The following is an 11,371-nucleotide window of genomic DNA, read 5'->3' as shown; positions in this document are numbered from 1 at the left end:
CCACCCACACACACATGCACAGCCCCAACCCCACAGCTCCCAGGAGCAGGGCTAGGCAGGACAGTGTGGTGTATGCACACACATACCCTTGACCCCACAGCTCCTAGAAGTGGGGCTGGGCAGGACAGCATGGTGCATACACACACACATACACACACCACACACTGCGCACACATACACAGCCCCGACCCCACAGCTTCCTGCACGCACCCCTCCCCTGACTCTATTGCACAAATGACTCGGTTCACAGCACGGCAGTGTCCAGACCAGGAAGCAGCCCATTGACTGGGCTCCCTGGAGAAAAATGAATCGAAAGCTCTGGACTGGAACAAAGCCGCTCACACGTGCCCAGCTCCCAAGTCAGGAGCCAGCCATGCGGGCAGGTTCCCACCGATCTGGGACTTCTGCTTCAATTTTCTCCAGTGGCCAAGACACTGAGACAGCCTCTGAAATCCAGAACTGTCCCGGCAAAACTGAGACATATATGGTGCCTATACTCGAGCAGGGACGCTGCTCCAATGCGCTTCTTCCCCTCTGCTGGTCCTGAACGGTTTGAAATCTAAGCAAACAAGCAGGGGTGACTGGCACCTCTTGAGTTGGGGTGGGGGTGCAAAATTTGTGGGCGGGCCCGGGGGCAGGCCAAAAGCCCCATATCCACTCCTATACTTCTGTGCCACAGCTTAGTGCCCAACACACCGCCAGCCCACGCGGCAAAAAATCTTCCCCGTCCCAAGGGGTGCCAAGTCAGGGGTCAATCTCAGGGGGAGCACATGCCCGCACCCCCACCCCCACCCCCAACCAGTTGTCTGTGCAAACAAGACAAAATGCTGGAAGAGGAGTGGCTGGTCATTACTCCATATTTGTACAGCACCAGGTACACAGGGTACTCAATCTCCACTGGGACCTCTGGATGCAACTGTAACACAATTAAGCTGTTGTTTCTGTGACTAAATGACAAATCAGCATTGCAGCTCCATTGTGTTTGGTGATGTGCACATGAAGCACCTTTCCTTAAGGAGTTTGCAAGACAAAAAAAAAGACAAAGGGCAGATGAAAAGAACAGAATAGGCAAATCAAGTGACAATGTTAGCATCTCTTTAAGCAGAATGATTTTTGTACACTATTCTCAGCCATGTCTTTTATACAATATTGCTTGCTTAGTGACCTGACTTAGACCTATCTTATATTTTCGATACACTCATTTCTCCAGTTAATAGGTTATCTGCCCACTGACTAGTGTTTTAAGGAAAATGCACGGTTAAAATATGCAGAATTCTCCTCCTGCATCAAAATACCCTCTGAAATAATCCACCCTCAGCACCCACTGGGATAGTAACTCCCTATCCAGCTTTGTATGTGCTCTCCACAGCTTCCAGAGAGCGCTTGGTTCAATTCCATTTACAAAATTCCCAACACACAGGAGTTTGTGCATGGGGACTTCTACACAACAACGGTCCTGAAAATAAAACTTTGAACCTTGCCTCATCAAAAAGGATGTGTTCTTTGCCCTGCTTGTTGAAACTCTTCCATAAGAATTACAGCAAAGGAACTGAGTTGTAGGTCGGGGTAGGCAGACTGGCTGTAGCAAGCAGATTTCCCACATTGCTGTAAATACAACCAACTGGACAGGAGTTTCATCTTGTACAAAAAACTTCTGATCTCTTCTAATAGGGTGTCAAAAGCACATTCACCAATACATGTCTGTGAGATGCATGAGAAAGTCTGGCCCCGGGATCCAATGAAACAGCTAGGTTGCTACATTTCTGGTCCTGTTCATTAAGGAAAGAGCTTTCCTGCTCCTTCCAACTAAGAATCTAGGCTGGATATATTTCAGGAAAATTGTTTTACCTATCTACTCCCACAGAAAATACATAGCTATTATGGCACTGAGTGACTTCTTTTGTGGTTCTGCCTACTATTACACTGAATTTTATAATGCCAACCGGCCTTGAGATGAGTAACATTGGGAACACGTTATGTAGCACTAAAATTTACTTCAGTGGATGAGAAATGGCTCATGAGGTATAAGGAAAATCATCCTCTGCTTGCCTAGTAAACCAACTGACGCTTTCCATACATACTTGCAAAAGGCAGTTCAGCTCTAACAGTTGCTCTCCAAGACTACTGCCAATCAGCACAATAACTCCAACAGAAACTGCATTTTACTTAACAGGGGTGAGAAATCCTTTGTGTTATTTCTACCTCTGGGATAGTAGTGACCTCCTACCTTCCTATATATGTCTATCTTCTAGACTGGCAGCTCTTCAGGGCACTGGCTATCTTTATTTCTGCATTTTGTGGGCCACTGAGCACAGTGTCAGTGGTGAGTAATAAAATAATTGAACTGCTTGATCTTAAGCCAATGCTGCACTTTGCATTTCCACAGAATCTTCACTCATGGCACAGCAAGAGCTTTAGAGACTGAGTGATTAATCCTCACAGTATCCCTGGGAGGCTGGCAGTGTCACTAGCCACATGTCATTGATGGAAGAATGAATGCACAGTGGAAAGGGGAAGTGCTCCAGCCCAAACTCATATGGCAAGTCAATGGCAGAGAAGAGAGCAGAACCATGCGCCCCTTCTACTCTCCTGCTCTACCTAGACCATAGACCCTGTATAATAAAGGTGGCACATGACCTACCTTCAGAGTTACCTCTAGCAAGTAATAACAGGGAAGCCTCTGAATGAATCACTGATTTGGTTCAAGGTGAACAAGCACCTAAATAATTATGTGGCTGCCTACCTTGGTTGGCCATGTTTGGAGAATTGACTATCTTGCAAGACTTTTGCACATACTGGCAACTGGAACCCCGAAATGCTTCTGTGTGCCAGAGAAGCAGCTTTCAAAGAAGCAGTATGTGTTTTGAAAATTAATCTGCAATTTGGTAACCCATAAAAGCCAGTTGAGAAAAGCTTTTTTTAAGGAATAGCATGGAGAAGAAAAAGATTATATGACACTGGAGGCCCCTTTTTGATGTTCTTACCTTGGCTAGTGTAAAGGATGGACATTGGATACAGACCACAGCAAGATGCAATTCCTCCTTGTACAATGAGCTGGTGCAAGCTTCACAAGCACTTACAGCCTATTCACTTCTACTTTGAGAGATCATAGATTTCACAGAAAATGAAGGTCAGAAAGGACCTCAGGAGGACAGGAAGAACCAATCCTAACTGGATCATCCCAGCCAACGTTTTGTCTTGCCAGGTCTTAAAAACCTCCAAGAATGGAGAGTCCACCACCTCTCTGGGTAACCTGTCCCAGTGTTTTACTACCCTCCTCGTGAGAAAGGTTTTCCTAATACCTAACCTCAACTTCCCTTGCTGCAACTTGAGACCATTGCTCCTTGTTCTGTCATCTTCCACCACTGAGAACAGTCCAGCTCCATCCTCCTTCAGACCCCCATTCAGGTAGTTAATGGTTGCTCTTAAATCCCCCCTCAGTCTTCTCTTCTCCAGACTAAATAAGCCCAGTTCCCTCTGCCTCTCCTCAGAAATCATGTGCCCCAGCCCCCTCACCATGTTCAGTGCCCTCCACTGGATTCTAATTTGTCCACATCCTTTCTATAGCGGGGGGCCCCAAACTGGATGCAGTACTCCAGATATGGCCTCACCAGTGCCAAATAGAGGGAAAGAATCACTTCCCTCGATCTGCTGCCAATGCTCCTACCAGTGCAGCCTAGTATGCTGTTAGCCTTCTTGGTAACAAGGACACACTGTTGGCTCATCCAGCTTATTGTCCACTGTAACCCCCAGGTCCTTTTCTGCAGAGCTACTGCTTAACCAGTTGGTCCCCAGCCTGCACCCATACATGGGATAGTTCTGGCTACTTGCCGCCATCCCCCCATCGCACCGACACTGCCGGCAGTGTCTGTGGACAGTCGCCGACCATCAGTCAGAGCTTGCCACTCCACCCCCCTGCCGCTGACGACACTGTGGGTCACCTGTGAGAGCTCCCGACTTGCCCCCACGCCCCCACTGTGCCCCCGCCATGCCCCCATCAGTCATGCCCCCAGCTTTGTGTCACGGGCAAGATGATGAGAAACAAAGCAATGAGCAGTCCTTATACATGGTCTGGTAGACTCACAAAGTCATAGGGTTTAAAAGAACCACAGAGATCATCTAGTCCAAACCCCTGATATTCCTAAAGCAGAGCAGACAAATGCTTACCCAGATGCTACAATGTCCCCGGGAAGCTTGTTCCATTGTCCTTCTGTTCTTTTGGTTAGGAAGTTTGTGCCTGGAGTATTCAACCCCATTGGTTGCTTACCATATGAAAAAGAAACTCCAGGAGGTCTCCTCTGACCTACTCTACCCCTAGAAGAATAATGCAAGTTATCTTCAGCCAATCCAAGCCATGTGAACCACAAGGTCTACGATCCACATCACACTCTGTACCCCACCACAAAGGCATCTACCCTGTGCTTCTTATTTCTCAAGTGTGGTACTAAGATGCCAAGGTGCAGGGTACAGGGGAATCTGGGCAGAGAGGGGCCTTATTCTGCAAGATGCTGCTGCTATTCTTGATTTTGCAGCATGTGTAAGGATCTTTTCTAGCGGAGCAAGCCGCTTATTCACACTAAAATAGTACTTATCACCAAAACAGTGCCCCTGGAGTCAAAAGGGCTACTGGCAGGCCTTCCTTTGAACAGGACTGTCATAAGGCAGCTCTCCATCAGCTTGCACAAATTAATGTAAAGGGGTTGGTTCCTCCTTATGTAACAGCAAGGCTCAAATTTCATGTCATGTCTGCATGCACAGACAAATCACACCTAGCTCTGCATTAAAAAAATTAGATTTTTCATACGTTTATTCATGGCCCTGAGAGTGGGGAGGGTTGTGGGGGGTGCGGAGAGAAACAACCAATGGGATTCAGTAGAGTTATTTTGAGGAGGATCTGCTAGCACCACAGATGCTCAAGTATCTTTGGAAAACTTCCTTACCAGGGAGCTGAACCAAATGTGCTTATAAAAAAACAACCCCAAATGGTTTCACACCTGCTGACTCAGAACAGAGGCCTTATCCCCTCACCAGTTGCCCCAGCACAGTGACATGGCCTAAATATTAATCCAGCCCCAAAGCACCACCGTCATCTTCACAGGCTCTAAAACTTTCCTCTAGGAGTAAACATAAAAATCTCACATTCATAATGAATCCTGTTAGACTTTTCCATGGGGTGGACAGATTACATGCAGAATTTATAAAAGCCTGGGTTTATTTTTGATCCTTCGCACAGTAGGTTCAAAAGCACTTGTGCTAAAGGCCTTAATTAACAGGAAGTCTCCCAGCTGAACAACCCCTGCCAGCACATTTGTTTTAGGAGCTGAGGATAGCAGCATGATACAAAAAGCATTAGCAGTGGTGGTTGTTTTATTGTGCTAACTTCAAAAACTTCACAAAATACTTCCCTATCACTCTTCTCTCTATCAGGCATATAGCGTTTGATAACCAGAGTAAAATATTTTTAGATTTTTTTTTTCTTTTGGCTATGATTAACTGCAAAATTGATCTAGTCTACAGCTTGCTACATGAAATTTATGAGATTTTGCATCTGCTGCCCTCCAAATTGCTATAAATCTGAAATTATCATTATGTAATGTGTCATTTTTATTTCACTTCCTAACTTGGATGAGAACAGTGGAAACACAGTGTCAGCCATAAACAGCACTTAGCAGCCTAAAGAATAACAATGCAAGATGTCTGATGAATCTTCTTGGAAGTTTAGGACTCAAAATGATTCCTCTTGGCAAAAATTAAAGTCAGGGAGAAGGCGGCACAGTATATTTCTTAAAAATGACAAAGGAATGATAAACGTTGTAGCAGCATGGAAGAAAATAAAATGCATATTGCAATTAAAAGTTACGTTTAAAGGTGACAAGATGGAAGACAACGTGCTTATTATACCAGTTGACATCTCTGTGTCAGACTGCTGAGGAAACCAAGATGCAAAGGGATGCAGCACCTGCACGGGCAACCAAAATATCCAGGAAAAAATATTAAGGCAGAAAATAAAAGCTGCTGGTTGAAGGATTCATCTGATTTACGACTACTGGGGGTCAGTCAATGCAGGTCTTACCCTTTTGCACTCAGGAGTGCCCAGCGGAAGTGAGTGGTATGAAGCAATTCCCCTGCTGAAGCTACGTGACTGTAAATGTCTAGGCACTGTTATGTTATCAAATTTAAAGCAAAATATGCTAAAAACATTTGCAAAATGCCCTTTTCAGTAAAATCAACACAAAGCAACTAAAAAAGTAAAATGTTTGGTAAATATGGCCTAAAGCATGCCTCTGCGCAATAAAGCAATTAATTTGGATATTCCTTCAGATTTAGCTCCTTTCATAAAACAGTTTAGCAAAATACTGTGAGCTCTGAAATACACATATGGAATTTCCTATGAGTAAATACAGTGAAATGAAGATCCTCAATTGGCAATTTGCATCATTCACTGCAGTATGTGAATAACATATATATAATGGGTAATATTAGAAATACCTGTTCTTCCTGCTTGCCCATTCATTAGAGTTCCTTGAGATTATCCATTCACTTGTAACATGACCAAACAGTCACATGTTACAGATGATATAACGGTATTTGCATAATGCCTGCAAAGCATGCTGGGAAGATACCAGCTACTGGAATATTATGCTAACTATATATATCATAGGCAATTATTGCTATGGAAGCAAAGACAATATTGGTTCTCTTACTTAAGCAAATATCTATATTCATTCAAGAGCAAGGACTGTGCAATTTTTAAAAGCAACAAGCCATCAAAACACCTCTCTGAATAAGTTATCAGGAGTGTTTAATTAAGAAAAAAAATCAAACAAGGCTGGCAGCCGATAAAGACTGAAGAATGGCATTAACTTCTCCATCCAGACCATTAATATTCCGTACACGTGTGCTGCAGCAAGATTGCTCTACAGAGCATCCCAGGTCATTCATCTGAAAGTGAGTTACTTACTGAGAGAGAATTGAATGAGGTTGAACAGCCAGTGATGTGTAAACTGAGCTGTTGCAAAGCCACAGACTGACGTCATACCCAGCAATGTGGAACAAAGAAAGCTTGATCTGTGCATTCGCAACATCCCAGGCAGAATTCAAAACAGCCGGCACATATTAATTTGCAGTATTGATGGGTTGGGTTTTTACCTGTAGCACTACTGAAGGCTACAGGCAGAGGCTATCTAACTTGCTCCCATTTCTGCAGTATTTGAGCAGATTCCTGAAAGAGCCCTTGGCAGCCTAGAGTTTTCTAGTGAAACTCTCAGTAAATAGCAAGAGGTGACTACCATCACCCTTGCCTGAGGACTGGCTTCAACGGACACAGCCCTGGCTGGGGAAGGGGGTATAATGACAGAAGTTGGCAGTGACGCCATTCTGTATCTCCCACAAGCAGCCTACGTTCAGCTTCGGATCAACCTGATCCAGAAGTCCTAGGTTCAGCCCTCACTAACAAGCTGTCTAGGCTCATCATTACAAGTGGTGACCTGCAGGAGGAATCTGAACTGCTGAAAATCAGGAATGATTTCCACAGCCCTTGTGAGTGCTGCCCATACTAACCCCATGTGCCTCTTCCCCCTCTCTAGCAGGGCGTCTATGCATTTGGGTGGGTGGGACTACTACTACCAACAAGCCGATGGCCCCCATTCTTTATTGTAGACAGTTGAGGCTCGTGCTTTGACACCCTGAGGTCCCTGGCTCAGTTCTGATCAACAGCCTGATGAAGGGCCTCCTTGCATGTCTGCATGGCTACAAAACAAACAACACAAATGCCACATGTGATTTTAAAGAGCTGGGAACTTCCCAGGACGCAGCGTCAGCTAGGGCAGTTCCCAGCTATGGGTTAGGTGCTTTGCCAACACTGGTGCTTATCTAATCAGTCCCCAGCTCATAAAGTACAACTCCCCACAACCTCTAACACAGAGGGTGGCAATGGTCTTGGGCAGAGCGCCAAAATACCTACAACTTGGACTAGTAAGATGTTGGTGTGCCAGGGGCAGATGGCAGGGGAGCTGCAAGGAGCCCGATCCTTGTTGTGGCAGCACAGCCCTGTCTCCTTCCCTGCTGTCCGCCCCACAGCGCACATGCCAAGCAAAGTGCCTTTGCATGTGTGCTGGGGGTTGCCTACCTCTCCTCTAACCTCTCTTTTAAGGCCTGTTGCTGTGAGCAGAGCCAGACAGCCCAAATTTCTTTACTATTCCTTCCATCCAGGAAGAGCACACACCAACGGCAGATGCTTCCTCAGCCTGATGAAGGGTTTTTAACCTGAAAGCTTACTAAGATATATTTCTCCAACTACTTAGTTGGTCTAATAAAAGATAACAGATTCACCCAAAGAACCTTGTCTGCCTGTGTCCTTAGACCAGCACGGCTACAACCTACACGCCCCACTTAACACCCATAAGTGTCATGAGTTTTGCTTTGAACAGTTTGAGGTGAAGTTTCACAGAAACCCCTGCACCTATCATGGCCTCAGAAGGGACTACCATCCTGGGCACATTTCACCCCAACAGTAAAGGTACACGATAAACTGCAGTGAGCCACAGCTGTCCAACAACGGCAGCACCACAAAGCTCCGACTCACCCTTTGGGAAAAAGTTAAGAACTAAGCCCGGTGCTTGGTCCCCTGTGTCTTGTATCTCTTGGAGTTTTTAGTAAAAAGGGAAAATTTCCCTCCCATTAAAACTGCTCTGCAAAAGGAAGTGAAGCTAGTTGCTCTTTGAACTGTCAGAGCTGAAATAAACTTACCAGCAGAGAGTTTGCTAAGCCAGAGCTGGAATTACATCCCTAAAATAACTTAGTGTTTGAACCCAGAAGGAACCCCACAGCACATCCTGCAGATACTGTCAGGCATTCAACCACAGATAATGAGAAGAGGCTTAGGCACCAGCTCTGAAATTAAAATATACCAGGCAGGCTGTTGCTGCCACACTGGCTTCTCTTCTGATCTGCACATATCAGAGTCCTTCCAGGCAAACACATTATGTAGGACTGCAATGCCCAAGAGCATCATATTCCACCACAGGGAACACCAATGGCTTGCCTTAAACTTATGGGGCAGAGGTGGGAGGAAGCCATGTGAAGGTGTGGCTGGAGCAGAGGATGGCAAATACAGAGGAGGCGGAGGATGGGACAAACAAAACTCGAGGCTAGCCTAGCTTTTGGACCAAGGGAAAAGGCAACTGGGGAGGAATATGTTTGGCCACCCTTGGCCTCTCCATTTGTTACTGATGAAAGTTTCCTTTAATTAACACCTGGCACTAACACAAATGTTTGCTTCCTTGAATTGCTGCTCGTCAGCATGGTGAACCTAAATGAGCAGGAGTCACACATTCTCTCAGGTGTTCAGCTCCCACTTCTACCCAGCCCACCATATACTGGGGAAGAAATGATCCATAAACACCTCTGATGCAGCATGAGGGCTCAGTTTTACACCCTGGTTCTTCAAACATACTGTGGATCAGGGTTTACACATCAAGCATACTGTGGATCAGCTCAAAGCCACTGTGGATCAGGGTTTACACAGTGACCTGGATATATTTTTGCAGAAAATGGATTCAGCTGCATACTAACAGCTGGCAGCAAAAAGAAAACCGCATTCAATGTATTTAGATCAATGGTCATGAAGGCAAACGTTACCTATTCAGCAACAGCAGGTCATCACTTCAGTGCCACCCATAAACATGTAATCATAACGCTTCACTTACTAGAGTCCTTCCATGTCAAACAGGTTCCCTAAAAGATGTTGGTATGAAGGAAATGCTACAGACCAGGCCACCCTTTCTTTCCCTTGTTCACTTTGTTGTAAGACGACTCTGCACCAATATATGAAAAGCCACAAGTGATATGGAAGGAAACTCATTCAGTTTCTGGTTTGGATAGATCCTGGGCTGCTGACTGACCCACAGCCTGTAAGACACAGGACTCAGGCTACACCATGTAGAATGAAACAGGGAGGAAGGCCTTACCATCTTCAGCAGTGTCCGGTTGTCTCTGAGGGATCCAACCGTCCCGATGAAGGAAACAACAAACATGGTGATGCCCAAGAGAAGCAGGATCACAGCTGGAGCCAGGAAGATCCCTTCCAAGGTTTTGTGCTTCTGCCTCTCCACTTCTGCATATATGCCAATGCACAGAATCACCAGACCTATGATCTGCAATGGAAACACAGGGGTCAGGCTTGGGGGCAGCAGGGTTACAATACAACACCAATGACACATAAATGGAAAAACAAAGAGAGTAAGGTAATGAATCAGAGAGTAACCCTCAGCAGAGTCCAGTTCCGGTTGCCCTCTTGCCATCCTACTACTACAGATGGTTGGAAAAGCTGATTTGCTATTGTAACCACAAAGAACAGGGGTCTAAAATCCCCATTTGCAGCACTTTGGCTCTGATGTGAGTACCAGAGTGAGGGGAATGCATCCAAGTATCTTTGATGATGTATCAAGGCTGAATCCACTGGAAATGAAGTTGATGAAGTTCTCCTGGGCAGACAAGCCAGGAAAACAAAAGTACTAGGCTTCCAAACTCAAGTTAAGAATGTTGCATTTCTACAGATCCCTACTTCTCCAAAAAGATGCAAGTTTGCAATCCAAATTTGAATCTGTTTTTTTTTGCAAGTGGGGGTGGAGTTAAGGGAATGGATTCAAACATTCGAAGGTTTGAAATCTGAACCCAAGAGTTGCCACTGAAGCCCCTCGATAGCTGACACTTACAAAAAATGAACCACTTCATGTGTGCAAATGACTTAGGATGTTGGGGGTGAGAACAGGTATGGAAACCCAGCACAGGAGCCTGTGCTACGTTCTACTGTTCCCTCCAGGAGCTGATGCTGTCAGGGCTGGGCTTCTGTTCCCTGGCCTGGGAAAGGTACTTGGAGCAGCAATTCTGCCTTAAAAAGGTATCTTATTGTTTCACTGAAGTGACAAAATATTGTATTTCTCTCTCTCTCATACACACACACTTACACACACACACATACAAACACACAGAAAGTGAAAGATGAGCTGGAGGCCTAATGGCAAGCAAATGTAGGGAACCCCAAAGGAGCTCATGAACAGGAGTTTTGAAGGCACTTGCATGCACATTTCAATAACGTACTGCACCTCTCTGAGCACCAAGGCAAACGCATGCAATCTGGCTTTCAAAGTTGCTGCGCACCCCCAACTCCTCCTGGGTTCAATGAGGACAGAATGTGCCCAGTAGCTGACAGTGCTTCCCACTGGGGCTGCCGTGCCCCCTGGGACCACCCGAGCCGGGTGCCTGTGGGAGGCACCACTGCCGCAGAGGGAAGCACCAGCCCCCGCCCCCCCGCCCCAGAGCCCAGGGACTGCAGTGCGCCCTCCCCTCCCCTTCCCTTCCTGCTGCTGGG

At 45.9% G+C, this 11,371-nt stretch overlaps 1 protein-coding gene across 1 annotated transcript in view; it reads right to left on the bottom strand.

Moving 5' to 3' along the window:
• LOC109295500 (tetraspanin-15-like) overlaps positions 1–11,371 on the bottom strand; it is a 245,193-nt gene that overhangs the window by 190,061 nt on the left and 43,761 nt on the right. The window contains exon 2 of the mRNA XM_019514372.1: positions 9,969–10,154. Coding sequence (XP_019369917.1) covers positions 9,969–10,154 — 186 coding nt within the window. The remainder of the gene's footprint in view (positions 1–9,968; positions 10,155–11,371) is intronic.

Source organism: Gavialis gangeticus, unplaced genomic scaffold (genome assembly GCF_001723915.1).
Source record: "Gavialis gangeticus isolate Ggan-Ray unplaced genomic scaffold, GavGan_comp1, whole genome shotgun sequence".
Classification (NCBI taxonomy): Eukaryota; Metazoa; Chordata; order Crocodylia; family Gavialidae; genus Gavialis; species Gavialis gangeticus.
This window is presented reverse-complemented; position numbering and strand designations above follow the sequence as displayed.